The sequence below is a fragment of the Colobus angolensis genome, unplaced genomic scaffold (genome assembly GCF_000951035.1).
Source record: "Colobus angolensis palliatus isolate OR3802 unplaced genomic scaffold, Cang.pa_1.0 Scaffold517, whole genome shotgun sequence".
Lineage (NCBI taxonomy): Eukaryota > Metazoa > Chordata > Mammalia > Primates > Cercopithecidae > Colobus > Colobus angolensis.
In genome coordinates this window covers 1,402,116-1,425,131 of record NW_012118677.1, presented here as the reverse complement: position 1 = coordinate 1,425,131, position 23,016 = coordinate 1,402,116, and the positions used below count along the sequence as shown (strand labels likewise).

The 23,016-nt window shown below is 38.7% G+C and overlaps 1 protein-coding gene across 1 annotated transcript in view; it reads left to right on the top strand.

Moving 5' to 3' along the window:
* Positions 1-23,016, top strand: part of LRP2 (low density lipoprotein receptor-related protein 2) — a 214,779-nt gene that overhangs the window by 64,634 nt on the left and 127,129 nt on the right. The window contains exons 8-16 of the mRNA XM_011960602.1: positions 84-236; positions 1,939-2,058; positions 7,964-8,092; positions 10,478-10,647; positions 11,400-11,623; positions 13,062-13,268; positions 15,775-15,977; positions 17,938-18,078; positions 19,661-19,864. Coding sequence (XP_011815992.1) covers positions 84-236; positions 1,939-2,058; positions 7,964-8,092; positions 10,478-10,647; positions 11,400-11,623; positions 13,062-13,268; positions 15,775-15,977; positions 17,938-18,078; positions 19,661-19,864 — 1,551 coding nt within the window. The remainder of the gene's footprint in view (positions 1-83; positions 237-1,938; positions 2,059-7,963; positions 8,093-10,477; positions 10,648-11,399; positions 11,624-13,061; positions 13,269-15,774; positions 15,978-17,937; positions 18,079-19,660; positions 19,865-23,016) is intronic.

The following is a 23,016-nucleotide window of genomic DNA, read 5'->3' as shown; positions in this document are numbered from 1 at the left end:
TACATCCCCTTTTAACCACTGATTGAAAAAGAGCTTGCTGTACCGCCCCTGTGGCCTGTAACTCTCTCTTTTTCCCCCCACAGAAAGCAGTTCTCATGGTGTTCATAAATGTTCCCCAAGAGAATGGTCTTGCCCAGAGTCGGGACGATGCATCTCCATTTATAAAGTTTGTGATGGGATTTTAGATTGCCCAGGAAGAGAAGATGAAAACAGTACCACTACTGGAAAATACTGTAGTGAGTATAGGCATTTACCTGGGTAACTTTCAGATAAAGATATTTCTGTTTTCTAGAACAGATGTTCAAATACAGTGTATCTGTTGGCGTTTGCATAACAAAGCACCCCAAGACTTAGTGGCTTAAACTGACAAATGTGTCGTCTTATTTCTCACAGTTCTGTGGGTTGGCTAAGTAGTTTCTCTGGCCCTTATCAGCTCACTCAAACGTCAGGATGTTGCAGTAAAAGCTTGGGCTAGCCTAGCTTTGTTGACCCAGAGATGGAAAGAGCAAACCCTCGGGCTCAAGTACTTTCAAGGTTCTACTTATGCCAAGTTTGCTCAAGTCTTACTGTTCAAAGCAAGACACTTGGCCAAACCCAGAGTGGATGGAAGAAATAGACTCCATCTATTGATGGGAGGAGCTTAACAAGTTTTGGAGCAACTCCCCGTCCCTAATCCCTAACACACACACAGGGAGGATTGTTTCAATGGCAATTTTGATGACCTTAAAGATGTGTTGGAGATTTTATTACCTGGCTTATACTTATGGAAACAGGCCTCGTCTGCCTGTACTAAAAAAAAAAAAACAAAAAAAAAAACCTTCTGGTTCCTGGGTTACGTACTTTGAGTTACTCTCCAATGGCAAAACTGAGTTGGCCACGAACAGTGTTGTTTGATTATATCTTGTGTGTCCACATTCATTTATGAGGAAACTGACTGGAACTAGGGATTTTTTTCTCCTTTTTTGTGACTGTAGAATATTCACCCCACCAACAACCCATCAACTCTGTGGACAGCTGACTGTCCTGTAAGGGAATACCATTTAAAACCTTGATTTCATCCATAATATACTCTAACTAAGTCTGTGGTTGCCTAGAAGTGCCCATGTAACTGCAACCCCAAGGTTATTTTTTGTTTCCTGACAAAAATTGTACATAATATTTAAACAGGCAGATACCTCTATGGTTTTTTTTCCTCTATTTCATTTGGGAGCCCATTTAAAAAGGCTCAAAAATTAATAAAAGATGTGTAGTCACAGTATGAAAGTTGGAAAATAAAAATTAACCAAAAGAAAAAAATATAATCACCTGAAATCCCATCTCTTGAAGCCAGCCGCAGTTAATACTTTTAGGCGTATTCTTGCTCCAGTCACTTGGGAGTTCTTAGCCCTTTTTACTGTGTAGACACAAAGATAGACCCATGCATGACCTGTTTTTTTTTTTCATAAATAAGACTTATAATGACTTACACTTGCACATAGTTATAACTTTAAAAAGGAGCTTTTATTCTTTTTTCTTTTGTTTCCACTCGAGACAGGCTCTTGTTCTGTCACCCAGGTTAGAGTACAGTGGTGCAGTCATAGCTTACTGCAGCCTCAAACTTCTGGGCTTAAGTGATCCTCTTGCATTGGCCTCCAAAAGTGCTGAGATTACAGGTGTGAGCCACTGTGCCCAGCTAATGTTTTTATTTTTAACTTTTTGTGAAGATGAGGTCTAGCTATGTTACCCAGGCTGGTCTTGATCTCCTGGCTTTAAGCAATCATCCTGTCTCAGATGAGCTTTTATTGCCAAGTTTTGCAGTAAGCTTTGAAGGGTGACAGATTTTTCTGTACATCTACTACATGCTTACTTAGCTGTTACTGATGGAAAAAGAAGCTATTAGGTTAATCAGTCTTGTCCAGAGGTCACCATTCATTTAACAAAGTTCTTTTCTTCATTTAGGTACGACTCTGTGCTCTGCCTTGAACTGCCAGTACCAGTGCCATGCGACGCCTTATGGAGGAGCGTGTTTTTGTCCCCCAGGTTATATCATCAACCACAATGACAGCCGTACCTGTGTTGGTAAGTGATGGGGGGGTGGGGGCTATTTGTCTTTCATTAGAGTACACCGACAGGTCCCCTGATCTCTGACATCAAGGAGGTTGCACTTGTGGAGAGTCATCATGGTCAGTCATAACAAAGCAGCCCAGACCTCACAGAAAACCTGGCAAATAGGGAATTTTAACTCTGAGAAGGTTTGGTGTGGTGTACAAGACAGAAGAGTGGTTCTGTCATGCGCGAGATGACTAGCTACCTGGAACCTATCCACTACTTGTTGGGGGTGGTAGTCCTTTTCTGTTTTCTTTTCAAGTATTTGGCATCAGGATTGGTGCAGCCATTCTGGTTACTGAATACTGAACTACTTCCATGAGGTTGGTAGATAGCTGCTGCTTGAGCCCAGCAAGTACCCCTACCTTGCTCCCCTGGCCTCTTCTCCAGGATGCACAAACGTCACAGCAGAGGATCACCAGGTCATTGCTCAGGTGACTACACTGGTGGGTCAGTGCCTATGCTGGGCTGGCTACTCATTCCACTGATTGTGACATCCACTTGGAACCATCATTCAAGATGAGCAGATTCTTTATCATGATGCTTCCAGATGGTGGCTGGCATTAAACTAGATACCGGTACACCAACTATTTCCTCATATCTCTCCTCTCTGACTTCAGAAATGATTTCTCCCATTGGGAGATTTTTGATTTTGATGCCATCTTTATATCTCACTGTGATTAGGATGGGGCCTTACCATGGGAGAATTAGACATGGCCAACTATCATCAGTTTCCATTTTCTTAGTGAGTTTTTGGTGCTCTGATCTTTTTTTCCTTCGATCTGATTTTTGATACATGAACAACAAACATACTAGCAGGAAGTGATCACAGAGGTTTAAAGAAAACTGTTTTTACCGCTGTTGGGAAAAGGCATATGGAAGGCAATTGAAACTATTCATTTAAATTTGGTAGTCTTCTATGGGTCTCCAAAGTGATTCAGAATTTTCCCAGGATATTTGTATTATTTTGATATTCCTTAGAAATATGAGATATTCTTTAGGGCTTTTGAGATAAAAACAAACATGAAATGTGTGAGAAATGCTCCTAGAAAAGTATTTCTTCTGAAATTATTATTTTAATATTATTAAAATATTAAAATGTTAATATTTTAGAACTCTTTGGTAAAATTTGGTAAAAAAATATTGAATTTAGATAAACCTAATGAAGCTATTCAAAGTCTTTAGTTTCAGCTCATGGCTTCCAACATAATTATACTTTGTCAAACATGGTTAATCTTAATAACTACTCATAGCCAGCAAAACCTTTCTTTTTTTTCTTTATTTTATTATTATTATTGTTATTATTTTCAGCAGAAGTGCTAGCAAACAGAAAAATGTATTGATACCAGAAATAAACTCTGGTTTGCAAATTAAACTTGAAATTCTTGAGAAAGTCTGCTCCTCAGCGTTACTGAAAACTATAATTGTTGGGCTCACTTACTTATCATATGCCAAGAAAAACGGGATTTTCATATCCACGAAAGCAATCCATTTGAGCTTTTCCTTGTGTTCATAGTAGGTAATTGTAGGTTTTTAATGTCAGGACCAAGTCCCAAAGTTGCCCATCTAATTGCTCCTCTTAAGTAACTGTATTCAACAAGGTACTTTAAGATCAAGTGACTTAAGTGAACTCTGGAATAATTTAAGAAGGCCCCTGCATTTCTAATCATTTTAAAACATTTTATACATAAAAGTTATGATCTGCAACTGGCCTTAAATAAGATTGTGGGCCACTTTTTGTGTTTTATTGTTATCATTACCATTATATTAGGGATGCATTCTAGTAATGTACAGATACTTTTCACACAAATACCCTTGTTGGTTAGGTGGTGATCCGACTCTGGGAGTCCTGCCTGGATTTTGGGTAGCCCTGGGCAGAGGGGCAGCCTCGCTTCTGCTCAGAGTGGGGCTCGTCTGTGGGTGTGAATCCGCTCCTGTGTCTTTGGCAAATGTCAGGCTCCTTTGCCCCCCTTCACTTCTACCCAGCTGCCAATCCCATTCCCAGCCTTTTAGTTCTCTAGGCATTTTCCTTTTCTCTCAGTAGAAAAGAAGTTCCAATAGAAATACCAGAAGCCACATTCTCAGTATTACATCAGCTTTTCTCTCTTTTTCCTTTATCAACTCCCAAAGAGGAGTTGGGGCTGAGCTGTCTTACAGTTGAAACTTGATAGGCCATGAAGTCCTTTCAGGAAAAGTGATTTGTTCTTTCAGAATTCCTGATTCAGTCTTGTGATGCCCCACAAGCTGTTCTCAGTGTTTTGTTCCACCCTAGAGCCCAGATAACACATTTTCCATATTTTCCAACATATAAGTCTGTGGTGAGCCTTGGGTTGTATTTCCAAATGTCTAGGGTTTCCTAAATGTCAGAAATTCAGGCCACTTCAATTTTCAATAGCCCCTTACAAAGTGAAAGGCTGTCATAACAAAGCTGTTGTTTTATAAAATTTTGCATTTAACCTACTAGTGAATATAAGGCAGAATATTGCAGTATTATGCATGAGATAATTTCAGGATTAGAGAACGTACCGCACATTAATAACACGTTGGAAGTAGTGTGTTCTAATACTGGGGCACTAATTCTAAGTTCCACAACAGACATCTTCTTTCATTCCCACCAGCGCATTTCTGGGACTTTAGTACAGACAACCTCATTTGGAGATAATCTCAAAAGTCTACATTTGAGGGCCTTTGTGAATATGAGGCCCCCTGCCACCTGCAGAGACCTTTTCTGTGACCTTTGCTGTCCTTCAAGAATGTGTCATTTGCCTCTGAGTTTTGAGGCTGGGTTAACATTTATTTCACATTTGTTTCAAAGAAGACTATTTTTCTCTCTTTATAGAGAACTCTTTAAATACATGACATTAGGAAACCAGTTACACTTGTTTCAGCTGAGCTGAATTTTTAGGGGAATTGTTGCTTTGGTTTGCTCTCTCAAGCATTTCATTTCAACAAATACTCCCTGTATGGCTATAACCCTCTGCATGGCTGATGCATTACAGAGGCTTCAGGTGTTGGAAACCTATGTACCATTTATTATCTTAGACATGGCTCCCCAGTGAATACCTCGGTGGTAATCAAGAATAACATTGAATAATCTTGACATGAAATCTTGTGTCTTTCTACCATTCATCTGCCCCTGGTAGTCTTGACCTGGCAGTGGAAGCTCTGAGGCATGCTGAAGCAGTTTACTGGGCTCATTGTTTCTGATTGACAGGACATGCTGTTTGTTGACAGAATGACATCGTGGTGCAGAGTGAGGGCAGGGAGGTCATTCAGCATGGTGGGGTTTCACACAGCCAGATGGATCAGAGGGTGGCCAAGGGGGTCTCGGTTAAAAAGGGGTTTTTGAATTATTTTCACAGCAGTATTTGTTGGTGGGAGGAGACAAAGAATAAAAAGGAAAGAAAATAGATAAAGGTATTGGAGTGAGAGGGGCATTGTAAAGAAGTGTTTCAGTGTTTTGTGTGGTTTCCACTATCTTTTCTACTCTCATGAAAACCCTCAATTCTACTTTTATTTTTCTTGTCTTCACTCTGGCTGCTGATGGATGTTAATTAACTTTCATATTTCTCTATAGTGATCCAAGGATACAATCTTATTGTCACAAAAGTGACAGCAATTTTACACACTCATTCAAATCCTGTTTTTTGAGATAAGGTCTCACTGTTGCCCAGGCTGGCGTGCAGTGGCTTGATCACGCTGCTCACTGCAACCTCCCACCTCAGCCTCCTGAGTAGCTGGGGCTACAGGCACGCGCCTCCATGCCTGGCTATTTTTTTTTTTTAATACTTAGTAGAGATAAACCCTTGCTATATTGCCCAGGCTAGTCTCAAACCCTTGGACTCAATCAGTCCTCCCACCTTGCCCTCCCAAAGTGCTGGGATTATAGACATGAGCCACCGTGCCTGGCCCACTCATTCAAATCTTTAAACCACTTGTAGTGCAGGTGATAGGAAGGGCATTTGTGCTAGAGAATTCCTAGTTATGACTTCTCCACCTTTGGTTTCCTTCTGTTTGACATCAGAACTTCTTCTCAGAGTGACTCCAAATCCTTAGATGTAGTCTCATGGATCTTGCATTCAAAATGAAGTTATGACATTCTGGGGGTTTGAGGGAGAATGTCCTGTACTTCTTTTCCTGCTGAGGCAAAGCCTTAGGTGAAGCTTTCTCAGGGCTGAGTTGAGGGGACAGAAGAGAATCATCAGTGAGGGCATTTCACACCCTCACGTGGCCTTTCAACCTGCTAGTGTCCAGATTGGATTGGGTTTTTTTCCTTTGGTTAGTCACAGTCTTTGGAAAGATAGGTATGCTGGCTCATGTTGTTATGTTTAATCTGCAGGGAAATGGGATTATTAGAAGAACCTTCTTGGGGTTGGGTACGGTGGCTCATGCCTGCAATCCCATCACTTTGGGAGGCCAAGGCGGGCTGATCATTTGAGATCAGGAGTTTGAGACCAGCCCGGCCAACATGGGGAAATGCTATCTCTACTAAAAATACAAAAATATTAGCCGGGTGTGGTGGTACGCACCTGTAGTCCCAGCTACTCGGGAGGCTGAGGTGAAAGGATTGCTTGAACCTGGGAGGCGGAGGTTGCAGTGAGCCGAGATTGTGCCACTGTACTCCAGCCTGGGCAACAGAAAAGAAAAGGGAAGAACCTTGGGCTTTTGGTGGTTTATGGAATGGTGGGCCACCCAGCAGGAATGGTTGAACCCAATTCACAGTTCTGACAGTTGCTGCAAATGTAATCAGATCATAGAGCTCTGGAGAATTCTAGACTTGGGAGTGCAGTGGTTTCAGAAATTATAATCTACTTGAGAACTTCCTGAAACCAGAGGGTGTGGGAACTCTACTGTTATAGTTTGCATAGGCCATCCTCCCAGGAAAGAAAGCAGGGTAAAGGATGATGGAGAGTGGACGTGGACTTGGAAAGTTAGATGTACCCAGGATAAGACAATTTCTGCACCCCTGAAGACTTATAGTCTTTAAGAAAGACTCTTTTAATATTTTGTTGTGTTCTCCCCTCCATATTCTATTGTTTATGTCAATTATATTGGAAGTATTTTTACACAGTAGAACTGGTAATGAACAGAGCTCTGTCATAGAAGGGACTTTCAATGAACACTTATTAAATGAGTGAATAATAAGTTAACCAATAAGTAGAGGAGAAGAAATTTTTGATGTCTTGAAAATAAGTTCAATTTAATTTTGGTTATAATTTTTTGACATCAGAGGAAAGAGAACTGGGTAAACAGACCTTTCCAAATGCTTTATTGCAGTCATAAATTTGTGTCTTCTTGAGGGACTGTCTATAGGCAGGTCTTACTTTATTGAGAAATGGTGCTGTCCAATAGAACTTTCTGCAGTGATGTAAATGTGTATCTTCACTCTCTAACATGGTAACCACTAGTCATATGTGGCTATTGAGCACTTGAAATGTGGCAAGTGACTAGGAAAGCAAATTATTAATTTTATTTTATTTTAATTAATCTAAAGATACATTTAGATAGCCACAGGGGGTTGGTGGCTACCATATTGGAAAGCACAGTATTAAAGGGAAACATTTACACCAAAGTTTATATATTTGTAAACTAACATTAATAAATGAAATGCAATACCGTAGGGCTATGAATTCAGGAAGTGTTGTGCATTTTCTGTAAAGTTTTCCTTCATGTAGGTTTAAAAAATGATGTAAATATTCTTTTTCCTTACATGAAGATGGCTGTTATAAATTCTGAGAACCTGTGCCTAACCCCAGAGGGTGTTTATTTAGACACGGGCAACACCACATTCTTGGCTATCTTATGTAGGATTTTTGTCAGAGAGTGCTCAATAAATGCTCATAACCTTGACTACAAATGAGTATTTTCCATATGGCAGAGTTTGATGATTGCCAGATATGGGGAATTTGTGACCAGAAGTGTGAAAGCCGACCTGGCCATCACCTGTGCCACTGTGAAGAAGGGTATATCTTGGAGCGTGGACAGCATTGCAAAGCTAATGATTCCTGTGAGTAAATTATGGACACCTGAATCTGTGAACAGGAAACAGATTCTAATAGCTTCTTTCCTTCCTTCTGATGACAGCAGAATTATCAGCATTTATGCTGTTAGCAGGGCTTTATCATTACAAATCAGGGATGGCTCCTGCTGCCTAGAAAAATTGGTCAACATTAATTTCATTCTTTGATTATTAAGGACCAATTGGTCGATTAATGGTGACCATTATTAATATTTTTAAATTGGTTGCTTGTTTACTTTGACCTAGGCTATGATGTCACCAACCTTTAATTGTGGAATAAATGCTCTGCCTACATTTGATTGGCTTGGACATTTAACTTTTAATTAATTACCTACCACAAAAGTAGGTGACAACTATCTACAGAAATAATGTTTGCAGTGTTCTTGCAAAATTTAGGGGTATTTCCAAATAGACATGCTAAATTTGGATTAAAATTTTTTTGAATGCCCTAATTCTGGGTACTTTGTTGGAATCAATGTAAGAGTATGGAAAGTAGAGAGTAGTAAATAGTAGTAGAGAAAAGTCATGGAAAAAATCTGCGAAACATAGATGAGGGCTCCAAAGCATTTTGTCACTGTCGATTTCTCCGGACGAAGGTGTCAATATAAACTCCTATTTTCCAATAGTTATTTCACACTTGATTTTGAAGTGTCTTTGATGTCTTCTGAAACTTAACTGCTCCCACGACTGAAGAATGGCCCATTTTCTACTAGTTTTTGCATAGAAATACCTGATTTGCTGTGTAGTAATTTTTAGATTCAGCAGATTTTTAACAATTCAATTTGTTTATTTTTTGCATAGGTAACATATTTATATGTTCACACATTTTAAATTATAAGAAGATACGTAGTGAGATGCCTTCCTCCATACCTATTCCCCTCTGCATGGTTTTCACTTCCTCTTTCCCATGAGTAATTGCTGTTTCTTCATTTCAGTTCTAGAGGTTTTTTAATGAATAAATAAGATTGTACAAATATAGATATTTAAATGTATTTGTATATCTATATATGGTAGTAAACTATATGCACAGTTCTGCATCTTGTGAATGTACTTAAGATATTTTCCAGAGCTTTCCATATCAGCACATGAAGTTATTTCTTAATTATTTTATTTATTCATTTATTTAATTAGTTTTATTTATTTATTTTTGAGAATGAGTCTTGCTCTGTTGTCCAGGCTGGAGTGTAGTGGCGCCATCTTGGCTCACTGCAACCTCTGCCTCCTGGGTTCAGGCAATTCTCTGCCTCAGCCTCCCAAGTAGCTGGGACTACAGGCATCTGCTACCACGCCCAGCTAATTTTTGTATTTTTAGTAGAGATGGGGTTTCAGCATGTTAGCCAGAATGGTCTTGATCTCCTCACCTCGTAATCTACCCGCCTCGGCCTCCCAAAGTGCTGGGCCTCCCAAAGTGCTGGGATTACAGGCGTGAACCACTGCATCCAGCCTTACTTATTTATTTTTGAGATGGAGTCTCGCTCTTGTTGCCCAGGCTGGAGTGCAATGGCAAGATCTTGGCTCACTGTAATCTCCGCCTCTTGGGTTCAAGTGGTTCTCCTGCCTCAGCCTCCTGAGTAGCTGAGATTACAGGCCCCCGCCACCACGCCTGGCTAATTTTTGTATTTTTAGTAGAAATGGGGTTTCCCCATGTTGGCCAGACTGATTTCGAACTCCTGACTTCATATGATCCGCCTGCCTCAGCCCCTCAAAGTGCTGGGATTACAAATGTGAGCCACTGTGCCTGGCCTTAATTATTATTATTATTATTATTATAATGGCATAATATTCCTTTTTTTTTTGATGTTCATAATTTGTTTAACTAGTCCTCTACCAATGGACTTTTATATCATTCCTTATCTTTTGCTATTGCCAATAAGACTGCAGTTAATACCTTGTTCATAGATCATTTTGCATACCTGTGAGTATATAGACAGATTTGGAACCACCATTACCATCTTTTTCAGAGTGATTTCTTGGTAATCTTTAAAATGTCTTCTGTGTTTAACAAAATCTAGAGTTGCACATGGGGCGAAGGAGCCCATATCATCAAAGAGTCTTGAAAATATCTGAGAAATACTCTCCTCAGTGTCATTGAAAGTGCATTGGACTAGCATCCAGGATGCTTGAATTCTTACCAAATTCTTCCTAACTTACTGATATTTTGGACACTTCATTAAACCTTTTTGTGCCTCAATTTGCTCTTCTGTAAAATGGATAGAATGATAGCTATCTGTCTGCCTCAGAGGTTTATGTTAAAATCAGGTAAGACAACGTAGAAGATTGCATTTGAAAAAGCAGAAAGCATATCAGTTGTAAGCTACTTCACCATCCTTGCTCACCTGAAGGAGTGGTGATGCCTTCCTTCTTCACATTTAGTCGGCGAGGCCTCCATTATCTTCTCCAATGGTCGGGATTTGTTAATTGGTGATATTCATGGAAGGAGCTTCCGGATCCTAGTGGAGTCTCAGAATCGTGGAGTGGCCGTGGGTGTGGCTTTCCACTATCACCTGCAAAGAGTTTTTTGGACAGACACTGTGCAAAATAAGGTAAATAGAAATTGCAGGAGCTGAATGGAACCCTGAGCACAAAGTGTTGATAGCTTTTCACTTTTAGAGGGAGTAGAGGGGAAAGTTCCTTTGTTTTCTAACAAAAAAGGCCCTTGAGATATTTTATGTTAATCAGCACCTTTTCCATGCTATACTATTACATGTGACCTCTTAAACAAAGCAGTCTATTATATGGATTAGCCTTGAGCAACTTTTAATTTTATTCGAAGTGGAGTCCAAGAGCCTAATTAAAAGAAATAGTAGACATTCTTTCAAAACTGGATAGATACTTGGTGGTAATTTTTGAAATTTGATCATTTAAAATGTAGAAAGCACACTGCTTTTCTGGATGATAAAAATCAGATTTTTACCTGCATCTTCTAAATGGAACTGTAATTCGGGATCAAGTAACAAATATTGACAGTATTTTGTTTAATGGCCAAAATTTTGTTCCACTGTCTTATTTGGAAAGTGTGATGGGTTTAATTTCATCTTGGAGTAATGCAATGGAGATTTTTGAAACATAAATTTCAGAAACTCCTAAAGAGTTATGGAATTTTATTTATTTCTTCTTCTTACATTTTATTATACCATTAATACAATTCTCAATTATTTAAATAACTTGCATGAAATTTCTAAAAGTTGAGAATTTAGATTTTTAGCAATTCTGATTTGATTATAGCTAAAAAATCAAAACAAACCATGTAGTTAGTGATGCTGAAGAAATATAATAATTTTGGTTTTCCTTTCAGGTTTTTTCAGTTGACATTCATGGTTTAAATATCCAAGAGGTTCTCAATGTTTCTGTTGAAACCCCAGAGAACCTGGCTGTGGACTGGGTTAATAATAAAATCTATCTGGTGGAAACCAAGGTCAACCGCATAGATATGGTAAATTTGGATGGAAGCTACCGGGTTACCCTTATTACTGAAAACTTGGGGCATCCTAGAGGAATTGCCGTGGACCCAACTGTTGGGTAAGTGATGTGAAAACATATCGATTCCTGTATTTTCAGAATTTTCTCTCTCCCTCTATACATTGAACATCCATTGGATTAATCGAAGGCTCATTCTGATTTCTTTTAGGCTCTGTACTCTAGAACCCATGTCTATTTTGTGCCCTTATTTTTATAAGCTTTAAGAGAGTTCATTAAATATAATCCTATGTGAGGACATGCCACCCAAACACACCTACTGGTGTACTAAAAATACTAGTTGTTTTGGGACTATTAATTTTATTCTTAGTGTTTGCCACATTTTCCTAGTTAAGAGATTGGATTCTGTGTTCTAACTCAATCTAATTATTATTATTACAACTAAACATTACTTATGTTTCATTATTTTTAAGATGATTAACATGAATTCGCTGTAAAGATTTTTAAAGATGGGAAAGGAGGTTGGAACTATTCCTTTCATAACTTTCTTGATACAGGCTGGGATTGAGATATCAATGCTAATATCTCATTACAAGTTGTTCAGTCTGAATCAACCCAGAATCACTGATAATGCTTTTCTTCAGGTTTAAATTCAAATTTCCCAATCTTCACATTTGAGAAGTGTTATAGGAGATGTAGCTTTCTCCTAGAATTTCACAATTGGGTCTTAGGACCCTCGGATAAGCTTTAGGCTATTTTAGTCTTGGTGAATGATGATTATTCAGTTCTGCTTCATTATATCAGCTATCCTTCTTGAAAATGATGGAAATGTTCTCTGTCTATGCTTCAGAATGGAAAATTGAGGAGTAAAATGGCTTGATAGCTTCTTTTAAAAGGTATTTGTAAGTTTTCCTGGGTGTAAAAAAGAGAAGCAAAGGACAGATAAAGGAAACAGAGGAGGAAGTTCAGAAGATGAATATGGTTTTTTTTTTTTTTTTGTGAGACAGGTTCTTGCTCTGTTGCCCAGGCTGGAGTGCAGCTGCACAATCATGGCATGCTACAGCCTTGAACTTATGGGCTCCAGCAATCCTCCCACCTCAGCTTCCTGAGTAGCTGAAACTATGGGCAAGTGCCATCATGCCCAGCTAATCTTTTAATTTTTGTAGAGACGGGGTCTTGCCATGTTGCCCAGGCTGGTCGCGAAATATGGGCCTCAAGCGATCCTTGTGCCTTGGCCTCCCAAAGTGCTGGCACCACAGGCATGAACCACTGTGCCTGGCTGGCTGAATATGAACTTTTAGACTGCCGTATTAGTGCATCATAGTAGTTGCTATTTGGAACTATTGACGCTCCTGATTGACCCCCGCAGTCTCTCTCTCTCTCTCTCTTTTTAAAATACTTAATTTCCCTGTTGCTTTATACTGTGGTTCTCTAATCAGCTGGATAAAATTTCCATTGATCCAAACACACTATTAAAAAAAAATTCCCAGGTAAACTTGTAAAATACCAGATTCTTTCATCTTCTGTTTTTCTTTTGTAGTTATTTATTTTTCTCAGATTGGGAGAGCATTTCTGGGGAACCTAAGTTGGAAAGGGCATTCATGGATGGCAGCAACCGTAAAGACTTGGTGAAAACAAAGCTGGGATGGCCTGCTGGTGTAACTCTGGATATGATATCGAAGCGTGTTTACTGGGTTGACTCTCGGTTTGATTACATAGAAACTGTAACTTACGATGGAATTCAAAGGTAAGAAGTATTTTGTATGGCTTTATGGTTTTATAAGTTGTGGGGAAAGTGCTTGAAATGGCTGGAGGAAACATCAAAGGACCAGAATGAAAATATTGCTTTGTTGGTTGACATGATAGCTTTAATGACCTTTGTACTGATATTTGCATGAAGTGACTTGCTCCGTTTTGTTAACTCTTCTTGTGTCCCATGACACAAGAGGTAAACCCTCATTAACTATAACCTCCAGCCTTTGTTCTTTGATTTCTCCTCTCCGACTACTCACCTAGTCCCAGATGATGTACATTATTTTCATTTACTCCAGAGTTCATTTGTGCTTTGTTTCTCAAGATCACTTTCCCGTTTAATTTTCTAACCTTCCCCTAATAAATGCATGTTTTATTAGGTATTTGATGTTGCCTACTGGGAATTAATTGGATTTTACTCTGCTTTTATATATTTCAAATTTCAAGGAGAAATTCTTTGTATTGTACTTTTACCTGGTGTACAAAGATACTTAAACGGCAATATTTGAATGCGGAATATGGGTTTTTTTTTTTTTTTTTTTTTGAGATGGAATCTCACTCTGTCACCCAGGCTGGAGTGCAGTGATGCGATCTCAGTTCACTGCAACCTCCGCCTCCCAAGTTCAAGTGATTCTCCTGCCTCAGCCTCCCCAGTAGCTAGGATTACAAGCATACACCACCATGCCTGGCTAATTTTTGTATTTTTAGTAGAGATAACATTTCACCACGTTTCCCAAGCTGGTCCCAAACTCCTAACCTCAAGTGATTTGCCCGCCTCGGCCTCCCAAAGTGTTGGGATTACAGATGTGAGCCACTACACCTGGCTGAATATGGCACATTTTTTTTTTCATCTTTGTACTCTGACTAGAGCTAACTATAACTTAATGTAAAAAAACTATTTTAGATCCTCTCCTTTTGGTATTTTCAAAAATTGGGTAAAACGTGTTCTTCAAATTTTGACCCAAAGTATTATTCTTGGGTGGATTCAGCAAATAGATGGTTAATTTAATTTTTCCCAATGATTTGATTTTATGTTTTCTCAACGAAAGCAATATTATAGTTTTGTTTCCTCTTATGTTTCCATTTTGTAAGGATAATATCACAGTTTGCCGCTGGATTATATATCCTTAGAACAATCTCTGCTTCGTTAAATGAAGTGATTGGGTATTAATGTGGTGACTTTCTATCACTGAAACTGGCTTCCATAAGGAGAATATGAATAAATTTTACGAAAAAATTAGCTAACCCAATAGGTCACATAAAATAATTGTGAAATTGCCTGAATTTTTTCTCTTTGGGATGTTTTAGCATCACATTATATAATCTAACTTTTGCTAAAGTAAAAAAAAGTAAAGCATAAAAGATAAAAATCAATGGAGTTTCAAAAGGATTTGAGTGGTTTGCTGGCTGTGAAGAAACATCAAAGAAATATTGAAGCTCACAAGTACAGCTGAAATCATAAAGTCATTGCCTCTCGCTTTGCCAGCAGGTGGCATTCAGGGTTCTGGAATTTGCTAACTGAAAAAGAAACTATTCTCTAATCTTAATGTACCGTGTCATTATGGAATGTTTCAAAGTGTGCACTAACCTGCCACCTTAGGTTTCTTTGTTTACTCCCCGTTAGTGTGTTTCCCAGCTTTAATATCTTTAAGTCTTTTCTTAGAGCTCTATTGTCCTTTTTAGTTATCAGGGGATGCTAATATTTTTCTGTGAGGTCTTTGTATTACGCCAAAATAAAGAAAATAAGAGTTTTCCCATATCAACCATCCTCTGCCTCACTCTGTTCATGTGTCTAACTGAATCATGGTTTGTGGAGACGTAGTCATGGGGGGTGTTGTTGATTTCCTCTCTTTGCTTAGTGCCTAATTTTACTTCTATTTTCTTCCCAGTTAAGTGGCTTTGGGCCTCCATTACAAGTATGATCAGTTGATAGTTCCATCAAGCAGATGCATAACAGTGGTAGTGGCATTGCTTCTTGCTCTCCTTACAGTGATGTCAGGAGCAGATCTGGGCACTTGCTGAGGCTTTAATCTGACCACTCACTGTCCTGCTCCCTAATTGCTAGGGAATGGTCAATGGTGCAGTGGAAAATAATTGGCGAAGGCATCTTTTCCCAGACTTCCAAAGTCTTGGAATACTCTTTCACCTATGGTATTCAACATGCTATTTCACATCTTGGCCTTTTAGATGTGGGGCAACCTAAAAGGAATGAAGATCAAAAGGGAAAACAGTAAATTATAAAAAAGTCTAGGACAAGCTAAAGGATTGACTGGGACTGAAATATAAGTCTCAAGCATCTTTTCCAAGAGACAACATGAAAATCCTTCTATCATATGTAGATGGAAATATGTATACATCTAAAATGTATCTTTTCTATCTATTCCGTATTTGTGACAGGAAATTATTTAGCTTTTCAGGCATGTAATTGAACTAACTACAGCTTTAATTATAATAAAGCAAAACTAACACATTGTATGATATATATGTGTCTTTTATAACAGGAAGACTGTAGTTCATGGAGGCTCCCTCATTCCTCATCCCTTTGGAATAAGTTTATTTGAAGGTCAGGTGTTCTTTACTGATTGGACAAAGATGGCCGTGCTGAAGGCAAACAAGTTCGCAGAGACCAACCCACAAGTGTACTACCAGGCTTCCCTGAGGCCCTATGGAGTGACTGTTTACCATTCCCTCAGACAGCCCTATGGTAAGCCTCAGAACAGTGGTAACCATGCTTGGCACTGGACTTGGTGGAAAGATTTTCTCAAAGCTTTGAAAGTTAACAATGAGGGGTCTCATGTGATTTGGGTGGCATTCTCAAGTATATGAAGGGTTGGTTACCTGGAGTGTTAAACTCTGTGAAACTGGTTCTGCAGATTAGGAGCATTCTGGAGAAATTGATGTATTTCAGAGTTAAATGCCAAATCTAGAGGGAATTTAGAGATTTATTTAACAGATGTTTATTGGCACCTGCAAAGATGCTTGGGGCTATAGCAGCTCACAAACCAAACCAAAATACCTACCCTCATTCTACTGGGAAAAACATCTATTTCAAACTTCTAATATTACAGTTAAGGAAACAGGTCACACAGAAGAAAATGACATGTCTAAGTGTCCATTTTAGGCAGTGTCAGAGCCATTTTTTTCTTCTCCTCTGTTGCATATGTATGGCACCTGTTCTTTGGTTCTGATTAATCTGTCATAGGCCAGCTGGGTTTGGTGTCTCTCTGGCTGGTCACTTATTTTAAAAAAAGAAATATTTTGATTCAGACACTGCTTAGTCTTCTGTTATTTTACCACGTATTTTTTTCTTTTTATTTTTTCTGAGATGGGGTTTTCACTATCTGGAACTCTTGGCTTCAAGCGATCCTCCTGCCTCGGCTTCCCAAAGTGTTGGGATTACAGGCGTGAGCCACTGCACCTGGCCTATCATAAGCTTTGTTTATGTTTCCAGGTTATAGATTGAGCTTTGATATGTCTATCTGGACTGTATATGGCTCTTTTCTGTATTTGCTTATGGATCAAAGAAAAAGAAACATAAACTACACTATGTTGGTAGAAAGTTTAATATTGGTGAACAATAATTTAGAGGAAAACAGATTTGCTTTAAAACTCTTATGTTAAGTGAGGGATCTATTTGGGATGAAGAAAGACTACAAAGTAATGCAGTTAACTTAACAAAAGCCCAACCACTGGAACTGACACATTTAGATGTATATCCTTCCGTGTCACCATCCTGGGAAAATATATATTTGTCTAAAAATAGATATTTTATCTGAAAACATTTTTGGAAATATCTATTTGGAATAGTTTTTACACTCAACTCACAACTAACCTCACACCTGCCCTCACATTAGATCCACTAGATCAATGATCAATGTGATTACTCAAATTACTATTTTCATTATTTGGCTCAGAATGACATCTGCCTATTGTTTCCCCAAATCAATCCACCTGAGAAGATAAAGAGAATATTTTAAAGAATAAGTCAAAGGCTAAGAAGACAATTTTAAAAGCAGATATAAAATTTCTAGCTGTGGCAGTGATCTTCCTAAGGTCACCACTTTGAGAGTGGCTTTTGGAAGTATTAACTGGTTTGTGTTGCAGACATTTAAGGTTTTGGAATCAGATCTGGCTTTGAATCCCAGGCAAGCTGTTTAGCTGCTGAATAATGCTGGGCAAGTTATTTAACTGTTTAGATTCTTGGTTTCCTCCTCTGTAAAATTGGAGGACTAATACTTACCTCTTAGAGCTATTGGTTACTAAGTTGGTTTACTTACAAAGTAAGCATCCAGTGAGTAATATTTATTATATCCTACAAATGGCAAAAAAAAGCAGTGAAGTGTGGATTTTCTTTTGGCAGTTATTTCTAATCATGGAGGATAGCAGACATACTCTGACATAATTATTGGGGAGAAAGTTTAAGGAGTGCTTTCTTTTTTTTTTTTGCCACCATCAGTTGGAGAGTGGATAGGAGAGCAGCAGTGATATTGGGAGGGTTAGTCAGATGTGGATGTATTCAGTAGTAACCAGTAGTAATGTTTTCAATACGTTGCTAATCCATTACTCTATTTCACCTATAGGTGAAAAGGGCTAGAAGTGGCTTCGTGTCTTGGATAATTACACATTTCTAATTGCAATTTAATCCTGTGCATTTTTCCCTCCAGCAACCAATCCGTGTAAAGATAACAATGGGGGCTGTGAGCAGGTCTGTGTCCTCAGCCACAGAACAGATAATGATGGTTTGGGTTTCCGTTGCAAGTGCACGTTCGGCTTCCAGCTGGATACGGATGAGCGCCGCTGCATTGGTAAGAAGTCTGTTTTGGACGTTGTTGGCAGATGGCACAGGTGTATGTGTGTCCAAACCTCTAACTAGACTAACTGCTGTTCTTGAACTGGACCAGCTCCCTGTGTAACTTCTTCACTGCAGATAAGCTTTCTGTAGCCCACAGAGTATCTTCCTTGGTAGGCACCACTTCTACTATACGCAGAGCTATGTTCGAAAATGTAAATTTCTGTCTTTTGGGATTTTGCTTTAATCCCACATCTAAGGTTTTCTTGGGTTCCCTTTCCCCTTTGTTTGTTTCCTGAAACCTTTTTCTCCTATTAACTATGGTCTTGAAATTCCATGTGGTTGAACTTTGAACTCTTTTCTATACCATGTATACCTTTTCCACTTTAGACGTTAGCCTTAACTTTGATGGGAAGAATTGTACTTCACCCCACTTTGACTTCTCCTAGACCAACACGTATGCCCCTTTCAACCAGGTAATCACATCTGCCTCCTAGACCAACACATATGCCCCTTTCAACCAGGTAATCACATCTGAATCCCATCTGGCTTTTTTTCTTTCTCTCTGTATTCCAAAATGAACCCCTGAGCATTGGGGTAGCTCAGTTCCTCACACAGGTTTTCATCTTTCAGTTCAAACTTTCTCGTATCTGCCTCCATATTCCTGATTTCATTCTTACCTTGAAGGTTTCCTTTCTTCCTCTTTGGTTTCTTATACATCTATTCATACTTAAGCTATTGCCTGGGCCCTAGCTAATGATGAAATGCACTCCTACAATATTTGTTTTTCTTATTTTCACTTCTACAACTCTCCTTTCTGTGCATGTGACAAATTCTTGCTCTCCAGATGTTGCTGTTTCTAGCGTAGTATGTAAATTCTCTTATTCTAACCAGACAAATTTGTTAACTTCTTAGGTAGTTTTAGATTCAGAAAAATCACCCTCATTTAAAAAAAAAACGTGTATTTCTAACTATTATATCAGAATAGTGCATTGTCTAATAATTTTGCTTTTAAATTTCATACCTGCAATTTTTATCTTCGTCTTGGGCATACCTCCTTCATCTTCTTGATTCCCTGACATACTGTCACAATCTCCTCTTCGATTTTAAACATTACTTCTTCTCTTCTTCTTACCTATTTCCTTTATCCCTCCCCTTCCTTCCCTGCTTTCACTCCTTTATATCTTTATGTTTCTGATTGCTGTTAATTATCTTGGTACCTACAGTAAGGTTCTTGGTGTAGATCTCTATGCAGAAGTTAATCCAACTTGAGGATTATTATGGAATTATTATAGAGTTCAGCTAATGCTATTTTATAAATTAAGCATATGGGTATCGTTTTTCATATAAATAAATGTTAAGGATACATTTCTTAGGAAGAAGGAAGATTATAATCCTCGTATCACCCTCATAGGTGCTTATCTTTTTTTCTTCCCTCTATTATTTCTAACTATGCTTTCCAAAAATTTATTTTTACATTTATTTCAGAATTATATTTTGTAATTTAAAGTTTGCTCTGTGGATGCATTTATTTGGAATTTGGGAGGAGGGGAAAGAACCATGCTGTGGCTGACTGTGCTGTGTTCTTCTTCCTACAGCTGTTCAGAATTTCCTCATTTTTTCATCCCAAGTTGCTATTCGTGGGATCCCGTTCACCTTGTCTACCCAGGAAGATGTCATGGTTCCAGTTTCGGGGAATCCTTCTTTCTTTGTTGGGATTGATTTTGATGCCCAGGACAGCACTATCTTTTTTTCAGATATGTCAAAACACATGATTTTTAAACAAAAGATTGATGGCACAGGTAAGAAAGATTTCTCTCTGTGTGTGTGTGCATGTTTTGCCTTTTTATTGTAAAGACACTTATAACTTGATAATTAAAACTCGGTATCTAATTTTTAAGCAGAGTCTTTACTAAGCTTCCTAAATAATTTTAGATTGAGAAAATAAATTTATTGCTTTTTTATGGATTAAGGTAAAACAAACACCTTTCCTTTATTTTAGAAACAAGTTATTTTTGGGAACAGAGATGGGAGGATTGCTTGAGTTTGACACCAGCCTGGGCAACATAATGAGATTCCACTTGTACCAAAAAAAAGAAAACAATTAGCCAGACATGGTGGTATGTACCTGTAGTCCCCACTACTTGGGAGGCTGCAATGGAAGGATTGTTTGAGCCCAGGAGTTCCAGGCTTCAGTGAACTATGACCATTCCAGTGCACTCCAGCTTGGGCAACAAAGTGCAACCCTATCTCGAAAAAAAGAAAAAAAAAAAAAAGAGTTACGAATGTGTGTGTATTTTAACAATGACCAATATTAACATAAAAGGAATGTCAAGTAAATGAGAGCCATTAACAGATTAATTGACTAGAAGCTGTTTTTCATACTCAAGCAGTCGGATTGATTAAAGGGGAAGACATCTCTTTGGGAATGCTGGACTATGTCAATGCCAATGGTTCGGCTTGTATTAGTAATAAAATCTGTAAGCAATATAACATACCAACTAAGAGGGCTAGCTTAGGAGCTACGCTGCCTGCTTCCAAATTCCAGCTTCCCACATTTCCTAGCTTTGTAACCTTGGGCAAGCTACTCAATTTCCTTATGCCTCAATTTTCTAATCTGGAAAATATACAGGTCATATATTGCTCATAAGGTTGTTGAGATAATTTTTGGCTAATACATGTAAACACCTAGAGTAATGGCTAGAAAATAGTAAATATTCAGTAAATGTTGGATATCATTATACGTTATCAATATAAAGCCATATTGCCCACCCTGCCCTGTCCCCAGACCTGCTCTGGGGAGGGAACAGTTCTTTTGACTGTTTCTTCTTTTGTTTGTTGCCATGTTTCTAACTGCTTTGTTTATACTTCTATTTCTTGATTTATCCTTTTTGGTATTTACTTCCTTGTTCTAGGTGAGCATTTTGCTTTCTTACATCATTCTTCTGTCCCAGCTTCTGAGTTCCCTCCCCCCATTCTCCTTAAAAAGCTAGATTATACTTTTGGTTAAATTAATAATATGTGTTTATATTATACACATAATATAAATATAAATATTGTTCACTGCTCAGCCAATTCTAGGATGACATTTCTTGACAATTTTTGACAATTGCCCTATTTTCATTTGCTTAGTTTTAAAATATAACAATCATGCATTTTCCCCAAAGGCTCCAATAGCTCTATCAAATGCCTGTACAAAGACAGAAAACAGCCTATAATTTTTTTTTTCCTTCTGAGACCCCTGTACTGTGTTCTGGTTGGGACTTGTTTTCTCTGGCCTGGTGCACAGCTCTTATCTTCTGACTTCTCTTTGCCGCTCCCCTGTGCTGGACCTTCTGTTTGTGGTAGGCCGTTTATTTCTTTTTCTAGATTTATTTCCTCATTTTGCTGAAACATGTTATATAATAGCTTCCTGAGAAGCATAAGTAGGTGGCATATATTTTGAGTCTTTGAATGTCTGTGAGCGTTTTATTTTGCTCTCCTTTTGACTGTTTGGCTGGGTACAGGTTGCAAATTAATTTAAATCTGAAATTTGAAAACATTGCTCCAGTGACCTCTAATATCTAGCGTTGAGTCCAGTGCCATTCTGAGTACCATTTCTATGGATATGACCTTGATATGGATATGGATATGACATTAAAAATTAATCTTCCTCTGTTTCCATTTTCTCTGGATTCCTTTTCCTTTTGATTTCTTTTCACCTTTCTTCTTTGTGATGGAAGCTTTCTCCAAATGTCCAAGTTACTAGTTTGGTATTTAGGGTGAGGTTATAAAACCTGACCTGAAAGTCTGTACATGTGGATAGGCCTTGTCAGCTGGTAAGCTTCAGACAGGGAGGTGGCTTGGTTGCCAGACTGCTCCCCAAGGCAGCATTAGTGAGTCTTTTCTGGAGATGATCAATTTCTCCTTCATAGATGCCTCCATTCTCCTTCTTGGGGTAAGGGGAAGATGTGGGGAGATGGTGGTCTGTTCTGGGGGTGATTAATTTCTCCTCCATAGATGCTTTCATTCTCCTTCTTGGGGTAAGGGGAAGATGCGGGGAAATGGTGGTCTGTTCTGGGAGTGGGCAGAGGAAAGGGAGCTGAGGGCACCCTTTCAGTATTCCTATAATCTTCCTGTACTCAGTTCCACGTCCATCTCCGTTCTCCATTGAAGACTGTGCCCTGAACCCATAGCCATTCTGCTTCAGCTCCTCCAGAAAAGAAAATCTGTGGTCCATTAGAGGAGATATAGGAGTGGCGTGATACTCAGGATCTGGGAGGGACCTAGGCATTGGATTGCTCCTTATCCTGACTTTATCTGAGCCCCTTAGTTCCTTGCCCCTGCCTTTCTTAGGACCTGGTGCCTCTGAGTGTGAGTGCACTGAGGCTTCTGCATATGTGGGTGTGTGTCTGTCTTCTGTTGACACTTAGTTTGTAGCATTTTCCCCTTCTTGATTGAGTTATCACTCCTCCGATACCTCACTTTTAAATATTTGTTGGAATTGCTCATCTGCTGTTATTTTACTGTCTTTTAAGTAGCGTTTGGTAGGAAGAGGAGATAAACATGTTTGGTTTGTGAGTCTGCTATTTTGAACCAGAAATTATCTTTTTTGAGGACTTAGAATCAGGCCTACTGAGCTTGGAGAACTGCAGTTGAGCTTAGTGCTCAGCAAAAGGTAGTATTGGGTTTCTCAGCTGCATGCAGGTCAAGTCTCCCATAGGCACCTCCACAAGTCAGCTTCCTTCTGCTTTGTTGATCTGGAATTCTCATTGTATTTTTGGTAAACTTCAAGTCCATATGCTGAACAACGTTTTAAAGTATTCTTCATCGTCAGTGGTATGCTGACTCTGTAAGCTTTGGTGAGGGAGGCATTACACTGTTCTTTTTTTTTTTTTTTTTTTTTTTGAAGAAGAAACATCAGAGGCATTTGAGGGGCCGTGAAGTGAGTTTTCTAGGAATGAGGATGTGTTCT